A 12,521-nucleotide genomic window follows, 5' to 3' on the forward strand; every position below is an offset into this window, starting at 1 on the left:
AAGTTTAAAATGGTTTTTTTATTAGATTTTAAAAACAGTGCATTTATCATATTAGTTTCGTGCATGTAAAACACATAACTATTTACATTGCCACTTCACAGTACCTGTATGTTGCTACCAGATCCAATGAATAATAATTTGAAATATTAACATCGACACTTACATGTAGGCTCTGGTGTGCTAATCGTTCAAGTGATCACGAAAAGATCTGTCACCATTGGATACGCTAGAACATCCAATGTATGTTACACAATGCGTGTTTCTGAAATTTGCAAGCCAGTCGTTTCCTTTATTTCATCACTTGGACATTTTTGGTACTCTAGGGGTTACTATTACTGACATTTTATCCCCGTCAGTGATATTAACCCTTTGGAATATCGAGGACGTCAATGGAATGGCGATACCAGATTGACGGATATCAACAATATATTACTTGACATGATGTTAATGTTATCAAATCGTTTCAGAAGGTTTGAAAATAGTCTTCTATATCATTAATTTGAATAAGACGGTCATGTGACAAAGAAAAATAGTATTGTGGAATATTAGCCTTAACGCTTTTACCATTATATGTGTATCAACTTTTCCTCTACCTACATGTATAAGTCTATAAAAGGTTTTTAAGATTACATAGTGTAAAACGTATCTCATACCCGGCGTAACAACTACTTTATCTCATGCAATGCACTAATGTCGGCTGAGGCTGTGTTACATGGTTAAATATACTACCCTATGATACAACGATGACAACAAAATTACTGTTTTCTCGACAACATTTGAGCTTCGTTTAAATAACTAGTTTAATTGTGAAGGAGACAATATCATGATTTCGATGTATGTAAAATTGACTTGCAGTTTATAACTTTTGCTGTTGACTTTAAAATGTCGGGATATGTCAGTCATAATCACAGAATATTGTAAAACCCTCGGCAAGACTCACGTGTTGCTACAATGTCACTTGTGACCCTTGGGTAGAATATCACTGTACTGCATATTTCATACCATATTCTATAACCGTCGGCTCGAGATTATATGTCCAAAAGTGCAATTTAGATATAAAAAAAAAATTTAAAAATTGATATACACTCATTTACGGCTTTGTTTTCTTATTTTTCAGATCTTAAGGAATGTGAAAATATGTTAAGGCTATATCTATTCTGTATTTGGTTTACACGCATGACTGACTCTCAATAAGTTTAAAGTTATAAGCGAAACTCGATATGAAAACAAGTGACCGAGTTCTACTAAAGCTATTTAAACCTTTGTCATGTTAATCGAAGCATGTACAAATACCCGCCTGTGACGGTGTAGTATAAGGTAATGCTAAATACTGCCCTAGAAAACGTCCACACACGAGCTGGGTTCTGGATACTAACAGTAAACAGATCGATTGATTAAAAATGGCGTCGCCTGGATATAATTATGCCTACCCGACACAAGGGCAACATAATCAGGCGTATCAGTATGGCTATCCTCAACATGCCCCTCCCAGCTACCAGCAGCATATGTCACAGGTAAATATTCATATATACACGTTCATCCGTACTTGTAAAATGTATGCATATATATTGTAACAGGAAGAATGTATATGATACAGAAACCCGAATGGATTTCTGCTAAGTCAGCGTGGAGTTTTTTTTTCTACATGTGTGACTGCATATCATTATGAACCGATAATAACATCGATATATATAATTACTTGGCTATGTGTATGATATACATGACAGTTGTATGAAATATTCATTTACCTTACACACATATATACTATGGTTTGTTATGTTATCGATTGAGTAAAGCTGACAAATACAATTGATAACTTGAAAAAGTGTTTGCCAATGTTACTCATTTTATTTATTTCACATACTTATATATAAGCGCAAGGTATATACATGTATATATGTTTCATATAATTATGTTTTTCGTACACAGTAGAGTATGACTTTTTCGATCCAAATGATAATAAACTAAAGACGACTAGTATTGTTATTTAAATAATTTAATTCATATGATTGATGTTTAATTTCAACATGTATCATCACTTTTTGTTATATCCACATGCATTTGGGGCAATGTCGCAATTCCAACATTGTACACAAAATAGAAAAGTTTCCGCCTTCGATCTCCGCTCGCCGAAAGGTTAATGCTACACTTCATTAAACCATTTATTTCCCTTGTCTTCTTGTATCGTATATTATCAATTCTACATCGTGGAACCGTGTACGTCTTGCTACATTAACAGGCTGTCTTGACCATTCAACAATAATTTTGTCTACACTGTTACTTGCTTGTCTCGTATTTACTATTTTAGGTTATTCGTATCCCACAGACATACGTGTGTAACGATTCCGTGCTATCGTAACCGTACAAAATGTGCTCAACGTATCACATTTTTCTTTAAACAATCTGCACCTGGATTTGAGCTAGATTACGCAGGAAGACTTGTTCGTTCATCCATTACTTATCGTTTCTCTGAAATGAGTGAATGCTATTATTAGATTTCTTATCATTGGATTACTGGATAGTTCACAGAAGTTATATAGAATCTATGAACCATGATTAAATGTACAATTTAAATGACAATGATTTCCATGACATAAGTGTTTAAATATAGATAGATTCAATGTCGGGGTCTTTAAATTAAAAATGATTTCTATGTTATTTACACCCAAGAATTAGGCGTAACTCCTATTTTATAAGAATAGGCGCGTTTTTTAATGTCCCGCCGATATGAAAAAGGCAAAATACCCCGGCAAAATTATATTTGAACTGGGTCATACGTAACAAAAATAATTTTTAAAATATCACATGCCAAAAGCAATAGTCACGGGAAGAGCTTACCGAGAAATGTTGGCTTCCTCTACAGCAAAGACGCCAACATCATAACAGATTTTCCTCAAAAATAACATCCACAGTCAGCTCCCGTAATATCTTCAAATATCATTTCCTTAGTGAATAGCAATAGCCATAATCACAATACTAGGTCAGGCAAAACTTCCGTCCAAAATCGCGCACACATTAATAATTTTCTTTCTGTCATTTCTTTAATCATTCTTTTAATTATCCTTCCTGGTGGATTATGAAGAAACCATTCAAATACCAGCATAAAAATAATTTCTGTCCAACAAATTACACACAAAGTTTAACCCTGTTCTTGAGAGGCTATTAAATTGGTCAGAGTTATCATGCAAGATTTAGGATAGTGCAATTAAGTAAAGCATATCAAGTGTTTCACAGAACTCCAGTGCACTAATAATGATCATTCCTCTCATTACAATGATTCTTTTTATGGTGTCACCTATCCTAGTATTCGCATCTTAATTTATGGTAGGAATCTTGACGTTAATCAGTGTTAATCTTTTAATGTCTTCAACACAATATTTTCATTTAGACTCTACCTGTAACAGCCTACAAGCCATTCTGCTTCACAAGCAATAACATGGGTGATACTTGATTCGAGTAGTTCCTTCATTTTCTTCTTACCTTCTCTATCTTTTACTAAAGACATGTTTTTAAAACAAAACAAAAAGTCAATTGAGTTTTCTGCTTGCCAATAGCGATAAGTTTCATTTAATAGTTAAAACACTTAATAGTTACAATATAGGTGTCTATGATATAACATTCAATTAAGCTAAGTCCATAGAATTTATCGAGTTATAAGTGGAGGCCAATAATGGCAATTTACAGGTTGGTCCAATTTTGATAAAACCAATTGATATTACATTGTATCAATGCTTTTTTAATCATTATGCAATACAAAAAAAAACCACAATTAACAAAATAACCCACTTTCCAAAAGTCGGTCACAGTGATCTTTTTTTGTAAAATCTCAACTCCATCACTATAACATTTGTAATTTGTAACGCATATTATCATTATATTTCAAATGAATAAATCAAAAAGAATGAAATAAAAAAATCAGAATTATCTCCTTTATCATCAGTATCATGAATACTTAATATGCTTATACTCAATATTATTTATTTAAAAATTTAGATAATCACCTCTTCCTACACCTTAAGTTAAAATGAAATGTTATATCCATCAATAGTATTGGCTTTAAAGGTTTGTTTGTGGGTAAATCAACTGTAAATCCTGTAATGTAGGTAAAATTACCGATAACAATGTTTCCAGTGTGTTGAACATGACTGCATTGTATTACAAAAATCAACTTGCGTGAGATTGAGTTCATGGATACTAAGTCAGATACCACATGCCATATACGTAGATTGCTGGGTTCTGGGAATGTTAATTGTGCTGTTCAAAGCTTATATAGTCGGATGTGCTGGAGGGTAAAACTTGTGTGAAACAATGGTAAGATGTGTAAGACTCTTTCATAAGTGTGGATATGAAGAAAATGGAAATTCTACCCAAGGGTCAAGAAATGCGTGGCCAAGTTTTTGCATTTTGTGATTCCACAGTAAGACATTATCCTTATCCTTGATCATATCCAAATAGATCAATTTCAATTTGCTCTTTCATTCCTTCGCGTTATTTTCACAGTTATCCATAACGATATCTCGCCATTTTGAAAAATATACATTATCAAGTTCTATGAATTTTGCAAATGCAAAACAATTTTGGGCTCTGATAGTTTTAGCGTAAACTCCGCTGATTGTGTTCATTATAGATATACACCCTATTTCAGAAAACATGTTTTAAAGTTTTAGCTAGAAAATGTTTGTTCAAGTTTTACCTAGTAAACGCACGCTTAGGTTTTACCTAGAAAACAGTTTGTGTTGTAGTATGTAGTATCGCATGGGTAGTCATGCATTGAAGCATCAGACAACAGGATTTATTTCATGAGATACACCAACTGTATATCTGTAAGTATGGAAAACTACAAAAACCTGTGTCTGTATCATATGATGTAAGTCTCCATGCTAACCGCTTTTATACTTTTTAGTGTTCGATATCACTACCTTAAAATTGTAAAATGTACAGGGTAATAGTGAAAAGGAAAGAATTTATGTACGCTTTGCCTATTATCTGATTATTCAATCCTTTTAACATCTGGTCAATAAAATTTGCTGAAATGAAACAGTAAAGTTTAATTAGATTGACGAGTCTTTGTTTTTCAAACGCTATTTATTGTCGTTTCTTCTCCTCTACCCGTGGAAACAGGTAATATTAGGTTTAGTTGAAGGTGTTAATGCACTTAGACACAGACTACTAACATACATTGTAATATGGGTATTTTTCAAATTCAGGAGCAATGTACGACTTCGTTTGAGGCGAGGACATGCGAACCTTCCAACCATACCAAACCTAATATGTAACTAACTAATGTATCGTCGCCATAGTTTCAACAAAATTGGGATGTGTTATTTTTCTCTTTCTACCCAATCTAAAAATACAATTTAACGCATCACCTTGAATTGTAATTATCTTTCAGTGCTGAAGTTATATGTTTCATGCCCATGGATTAAAAGGAGATTTTAATATGTTATTTATTACCAAAAGTTACCTTCATGTCACCATTTCCACCCAGTTACGGCATATATATCTTTAAAAGGGGAACGAAAATGTGGAATTGTTTTAAATACATATTATTAATGGCATATATAAGGAAATATATTTATCCCAATGCAAATATGAGTGGCTGCATGTACAGTAATACCAGAGTGTACCATATGGGTAGTACCAGTCTTCGTAGTCTATGAGTGGCTGCATGTACAGTAATACCAGAGTGTACCATATGGGTAGTACCAGTCTTCGTAGTCTATGAGTGGCTGCATGTACAGTAATACCAGAGTGTACCATATGGGTAGTACCAGTCTTCGTAGTCTATGAGTGGCTGCATGTACAGTAATACCAGAGTGTACCATATGGGTAGTACCAGTCTTCGTAGTTGCAAGTTGCTCATTTATATCATATTATTTATGATTAGATAAATAGGTCGTGCTTTTTTATTCATGTTTTAACATATATTATACTTTATGCAATTCTACATTTTCTAGATGATAATGTTAAAATTTTGACATTTATAACCTTGTTACCAAGAAGTCTGTTTAGACATAATTTCGTAGAAAACTAAAACATTAGCCAAATACGGGTACATTGACATGAGATTCTACAAAATACTTTTAACCAATAAAATCAAGTCTTTAAATATGTCACCAAGAAACCGTTTCATACAATTTCGTGGTAAACTACAGCAATTGCCAAATATGGTTATATCATATTAATCTTGATGAGTCATAACCCAGTGACCCTCACCTGTGTCGTTTGCATCAACCCATCCCCGCTGTATGTAAATCGATCGTTTCCCTGAAACATATACAGTGTTCCACCACGTAAAGTCGGTTAATGTAGCGACGTGGCCACAAACATTGATTGCGGGTGGCTGAGATACACATTTAAACGTCAAATAGATAGCGCTACATACTGTTCTGTTGTTTGCTGTAAATGTGTAAACATACATCGTCAACATTGTCTTTAAATTGAGTTGGTCATCACAGGTTGCGCTTACTTACTCAGTAAATTAGTGATACCTGTTCTTTTCCCTACAGCCGCCTGAAGCCATGCAGGTTTGGGATCTGGAGTTAAATTGAGTTTGTTTTTATAAACGTTACATGTGCTTAGTAACATTAGTGATATATTTTCGTTTCCTCCACAGCCGCCTGAAGCCATGCAGGTTGGAGATCTTGAGTTGGACACCTCTGGTCCCAGAGGTTCGGTCTACAGTCCTCCTAATGGAGGATGGCGCCCGTGGATGATTGTTCTGGCTTGCTTCATTATCAACATGTGCAATGCTGTGGTCGTCATGTTGGTCACTGTTTTCTCTCGTGATTTCGCCAAAGAATTCGGTAGTGAAAAGTCAAGTGACATCCTTGAGGCATTCAATGCTGTAAGGAAATTAGGAGGTAAGATTGTCCTTGTGGCTGTGTTATCACGGTCTAATTAACGGTTTTGGTAGAGTCCATTGATCATGAAGTGAAATCGTGAAAATCTTTAAAAGATAATCCACCGTCGACATAGCATAAACGATACTCATCATCTGAACAATAATTGGTGTTAAATCGTGCATATATTTGTGTGCAATTAATACAAAAAATAATATCAAATAAGTTATTGTGCTTTTGGTTCATGCGAAATCAGTACTTTATTTCATATAGGACATAGTGTCACGGATTTTTTTCGGGGTGCAATTAATTATTTTTAATATTTGTAGATTTAAGTAAAATTAGAAACTCAAACCAAACTTTTCAGCGGTGGTAATGGTGTAAAGTAAGTAACTTTTGTAACTGAAAGAAAAAATACCATTCGTCAGCGGTGTAGCATCTTTGAATGTCATGCAAGTGCAATTCCGTTAAAAATCTAAATTCCGTACATACGAATTGTGTAAATACGTAGTGCGTGTGTTAACTACATATTTATGCCATTTCATTTTCATTTGATAGAAACTGTAACAATGGTTTCATTATTATACATACTTATGATATCCATTATATATATGACAAATCAAGAACCGAGTTTTGAGTCTGAATGTGGTGGTAATTTTAGAATTGCATTATATTGGTCAACAATTTTGTTTTCAGGGAACTATTTTCTATTCTGGAATGTAGAGATTAAACTCATGTGTTTAAAAGGTCGCATCTTTGGTTTACCAACGGGTGGACTAGTTTCATATTACATAATGGCTTCATTTGTTTGTATTTTCCACAAGGGTGAACGTGATTTATATGCATTCGTGTTTACATAAATCATGCGTTGTCGGCTATCAATGTGTTCAGAAATGTTAATTTGCATTGGTTTTAAAATTAAATGTATCTATTGGTAATGTACACTGTAAAACTTCTTACATGTTTATGTATAAATACATGTATATTTCTCTCATACCTACGGGTGTAATACTGCTTGATCTCTTACAATATATTCGTATCGCCATAGGCTAAATTGCATTACTGCATTTTAATGACAATTTCCAAAACCAGAACGTAATTATTATAAAGGACGCAAAAACTGGAGTTTACTTTAAAATTATCGTGTGAATTTCGGATTTTGGTTATTCATAGTTCATGTTGGTCATACCGAAAATATCAAAATGGCGGGATATCTGTGATAATGACAGCGAGGTGTGAGAGAAAAATACATCTACATATATGATTAAGAAAGATAAGGATATTCCACAAATGGGTTAACTAACAAAATATTATAAATGCTCGGCAAGGGCAGGCCTCGGGTATGACTATTTTTTGTAACCACGTGTAGAATATCCATATCCGTCCTATCCATATATAAAAGACACCCCCAAAATATATCAAAGGAAAAAATACTATACTTACGCATGAATTATGTAGATGCATCGAAGGGGATGTCAACATTTTGTGAAGGCGCAAAGCTGAAAGTGATGCGATTTGTGACTTCCGTCCATGAGGTTTTTATCTCTGTTGACGAACAATAGTATTGTAAACATAAAGACACGTTCTGTTTATTGTTGTAGCGGTAACTCCTCTGATGTCGTAAAATTGGTTTTTCATTTTGTGTGTGTGTGTTCTTTTTACAGTAATGTTGTTGTAGTATCAGCTACACTGTTATTATTTATTAACTGTACAACCCTTTTCTGTTTTCAGTTGTGGTGGCGGCCATACTGATGGTGCCTCTAGGATACCGTATTGTGGGAATCATAGGCTGTGGGATGTATGGCGTAGGTCTCTTTGTGTCGTCCTGGCTCACTAAAGATCAGGATGACTTCGCCGCCTTTCTGTTAGGAGGACTCAGTGGTATTTAACTTTCTATCATGTTACAGAATATATTTTAGAAAATGACATTAGCATTGTACCAAACAAGCGTAATAATTCAGTCTGAAAAGTAGTTCATATAACTCATAAGGTTTCAGGTTCTTCAAAAAGATACATAAATCCTGCTACCCTATTCCTCACGTTGTTTTTGAAACCCAAGTTGAGGATACAGACGTGATTTATTTCTTATTATAAATAAATATAAAAAAAATGTACAGAAGACGTGCATATAGTTAGAAAATAACGGCCTTTTTAATAACTTTTTAAATGTCAACACATTGTTCCGTAGTACTCCACAGGAATATAATTATGTAAGACTTATTACCGAGGTTTTTTCTTGTTATTTTAAGCATTATATCATTAGTGGTTTATCTCTTTATTCAGGACTTGGATCATCCTTTCTCCTTCTTACTGCTATAGTTCCACCCTTGGAATACTTCTCATCAAAACGACTTCGCGCCATTGGTATTGTAAGGGCTGGAGAAATACTCGGTGTTATTGGAATGACATTTCTATACATAGCACCGGATCTGGACAAAGATATTGACATCGAATACAAATGGGAACATAACTTCCGGTATCAGTTAATTCCGGTAGGCGTCGCTCTGCTATGCTGTATCACCCTCACTCCCTTGGAGTTGAAGAGCTCCGATAGTAGAACTAACTATGTCGGCAGAATCGTTGGTATCGTGGATTGGAAATTGTTCAAAGATTTGGTATTATATTTGATACTTATCCTGATCTTCATGGACCAGTTCGGTACGTCACTTTCAATCTAAACGCTGTAAGGCGAACTTTTTTTTTTCGCGGGTAATAAATTTCGCGATTTCAGTTGCAAATCAAGTTCGTGGAGATTAATTTTCATGGGTGTGAACACTGAATTGAAATACATTTCAATATCATAAAATGATAAATAATTTAAGGATATTCTCTCTAGCGAATTGTCTTAATCGAGAAAATCGCGAAAGTAAATCGCACGCGAAAAAAGTTAGTTTTCAGTAGATGTTTATTAATTAAGCTTCTGTTGAATATAGTCATTATTATGTCAAGACTCGTTTAGTGTGTTGATTTGAATATAAAAAATTTTGTTTTGTTTTGATATAATGAAAATAAAATATATAAATACAAAAACCGTGTAGCAATCAGTGGGATTAGATTATTTGTTGATTTAACCAACTACAGATTACTCATTATCACCTGGCGAAACGCATTTACCTAATTTAAAAAAAAAATGAATCATATAAAATTACGTGTTTTTTTTTAAATCTTTTTCAACAGGTAAACCATTGCCAATTAACCAATATAACGAATTATTGGACGAAGTGGAAATTGATGACAAGTACGCAAAGCTTGTAGCTCCCGTTATACCGTACCTTGGTGAACTGGTTGGACTAATTGTGATGGTACTGTGTTGCTGTTGGAAGGATAGAGAAATAGGAACCGTCCTGATCCTCATCGCTATCATAAACGTCGTAGCTGGAATACTTGCTTGTGTTGCACCGTCTCTAAAAACATTCGGACTAGTGGCTGGGTTCGGGGCTCTGTTCGGTTTCAGCAAAGGTCAGTTCAAAGTATTACTTATACAACCACAAATTCAAAACATCTTATGCTTAAATGCTAAGGAAGATGCACTGTAAATGTTTTAGATGTTGATATCGGAACTTAAATGTAAGCAACACTGCTTGGAAAGTCTTAAAGCTGCATGTACATCATAATTAGTTTAATTAAAAATCACTAGTAAACTATTTAGAGTTTTACCATTAATTGCTGTTCAGAAGTACCACATGTACACACATTGTCAACTGTGTACCATCTCCACAGTGATTAATTACAAAGGTAACATTACTAAAGTTGAAAACATTAAAACTGCAATATTTGCATCTAGATGAATCAATAACAACAAGTACCAAGAAAAGATCCCCTCTCCCACAAAAGTACCTTTAACAAAACCGTGAAATACTCGTAGGACATTTAGTTATTTTTACCATTTTTAACAGTGGACAAATATTAAACTGTATACGCATTTTCTTTCTATTTCCTCAGGAATATTCAACTCTCTGCTCGACAATTCTGTTCCGGATACGTTTGGTAAAGGCCATGTCCGTATCGTTGAGGGACTGTTTGGGTTGATAATTGGTATTGCTGAGTTAGTGGTATCCCCTGCAGAAGGTACTTTAGAGATCGGGTCACTCGGTCTCTGCTATAATATTTAATTTTGTTCTATTTATTTTTTTCTGAGATGTTTAGGATATTATCTTTGTAGTACCACCAGATATGAAGTGTAAATAATGACTTTTTGCAACAATTATGTCTATTGATATATGAAGGGGTTTTGATTCGGCTGATATCGTTCTAAGGTGTCATAACATCACATTTACCTCCTCAAAAATCTTGAACTGATAATCATAATACAGACTAAGTTACACGAATTTCAAATTTAAATGTAGTCAATGGATAATCTGCAATGTATGCATCAATAGGTGAAGGATTCCATGTATATTGTTTTCTGTATTTGCAGAGGAAATACTGGATATTGAAGAAAAAGATCCATGGAAAATATCATTTTACGTCGGCGGAGGAATTGTGATAGGTTCAGGGATATTAGCAATCTTGACACGATTTAAAAAGCCACAGGACTATAAATAAATGTTGCGTTATTACGCATTAATAACAGAGCTTACGACATTCAAAAGGCAAGTTGCATAAATACTTTTTGCGTTCATCAATTTGTGCATCGTATTTTAATATATCCCGGTACCAAGGATGGATGAAAAGTATTCATTGTATACGTATGCTTTTATGTAATGATATCAAAATAAATACAGTTGTATTAACCTATGCTATTACACACCAGTGTGATTAGCAGATAATAAAGACGAAGGTATATTAACCAAATATCATATTAACCAAATATACCAAATATCATATTAACCAAATATCATATTAACCACACTGCACCGAAGTACCATTTCACACAGTTCATCAATGAATTATCATTTATATCATTAGTCTGCTACAATCATGTTTTTACTGATATTAAATGCTGGTAGATCATTATTTTACAATCGATATAAAGTTTAGCTAATGGACCTTGTATTGTTAGAAATAATACTATGCACCTTTGTCTTTACTCTGCTGTAATCCACCTAGGTTAGACATAGATTTGTTCTTCCATTGATCATATTTGACAAAGTATTTTTTGCATTAAAATAAGTATGCTTACAAATTTGTGTTGTTGTAACTACATGTAACTTGTAGTTCTACTTTTCATTTTTAAATCACTAATCCTTTGAACCTTTTCTTCAAGAAAACAAAAACATTACATTAGATTCAATCATTTCGATGTTTTTTCGCTCTAAAATTTGCGGGTTTTTTTTCAAATCTTTGACCAAATTTTCTTGCATCAAATGGTGAAAAAATCTCCCAACAATTTGTTTGTTTGTTTGTTTGATTGATTGATTGACGTCCTTTTAACATCCAGGGTCATGAAAAGACGGTCTCCCATGTATGAAATTTGTGTGTATAAAGTGCGGGGGAGACTGCGGTATATACTAGCAACGGGCGAACCAGTCGTCCCACTCACTTAATGCTAAGCGTTCAACAGGAACAGAAATTACTACTATTATAGACTATTGTATATTTCGGCCAGGGGACAGATACATGTACCAGAGCCTTCCTTACAGGGGTGAGCGCTCAACCGAATTCCAAAAAGCAAATTCGTGGAATTTCCATCCCCCGCTTTCAAGACATATTGTAAGTAAACATTATTGAGGCTAGGTT

The 12,521-nt window shown here is 34.1% G+C and overlaps 1 protein-coding gene across 6 annotated transcripts; it reads left to right on the top strand.

Moving 5' to 3' along the window:
* Positions 1–1,291: 1,291 nt before the first annotated feature.
* On the top strand, positions 1,292–11,967 carry LOC138333254 (monocarboxylate transporter 12-B-like). Of its 6 annotated transcripts, XM_069281517.1 has the most exons (8): positions 1,292–1,514; positions 6,510–6,527; positions 6,617–6,863; positions 8,574–8,723; positions 9,126–9,500; positions 10,020–10,301; positions 10,785–10,910; positions 11,260–11,967. In XM_069281517.1, exons 1-8 carry the CDS (start codon positions 1,401–1,403, stop codon positions 11,385–11,387), a joined length of 1,440 nt encoding a protein of 479 aa, XP_069137618.1. In that variant the 5' UTR covers positions 1,292–1,400; the 3' UTR covers positions 11,388–11,967. The 6 variants fall into 6 exon arrangements, with proteins under 6 accessions (XP_069137618.1, XP_069137619.1, XP_069137622.1 ...); XM_069281518.1 differs by lacking the exon at positions 6,510–6,527 and having other exon boundaries at positions 1,293–1,514; XM_069281521.1 differs by lacking the exons at positions 1,292–1,514; positions 6,510–6,527 and adding an exon at positions 4,191–4,311.
* Positions 11,968–12,521: the final 554 nt, after the last annotated feature.

The sequence above is a fragment of the Argopecten irradians genome, chromosome 10 (assembly GCF_041381155.1).
Source record: "Argopecten irradians isolate NY chromosome 10, Ai_NY, whole genome shotgun sequence".
NCBI classification, from domain to species: domain Eukaryota; kingdom Metazoa; phylum Mollusca; class Bivalvia; order Pectinida; family Pectinidae; genus Argopecten; species Argopecten irradians.

Bases quoted from the DNA above. Each gene is read 5' to 3' on its own strand.
- LOC138333254 (XM_069281517.1), top strand. From the start codon at position 1,401: ATGGCGTCGCCTGGATATAATTATGCCTACCCGACACAAGGGCAACAT. The intron at 6,864-8,573 runs GTAAGATTGTCC...TTCTGTTTTCAG, and splicing joins TGCTGTAAGGAAATTAGGAG to TTGTGGTGGCGGCCATACTG. The intron at 10,302-10,784 runs GTCAGTTCAAAG...CTATTTCCTCAG, and splicing joins TCTGTTCGGTTTCAGCAAAG to GAATATTCAACTCTCTGCTC.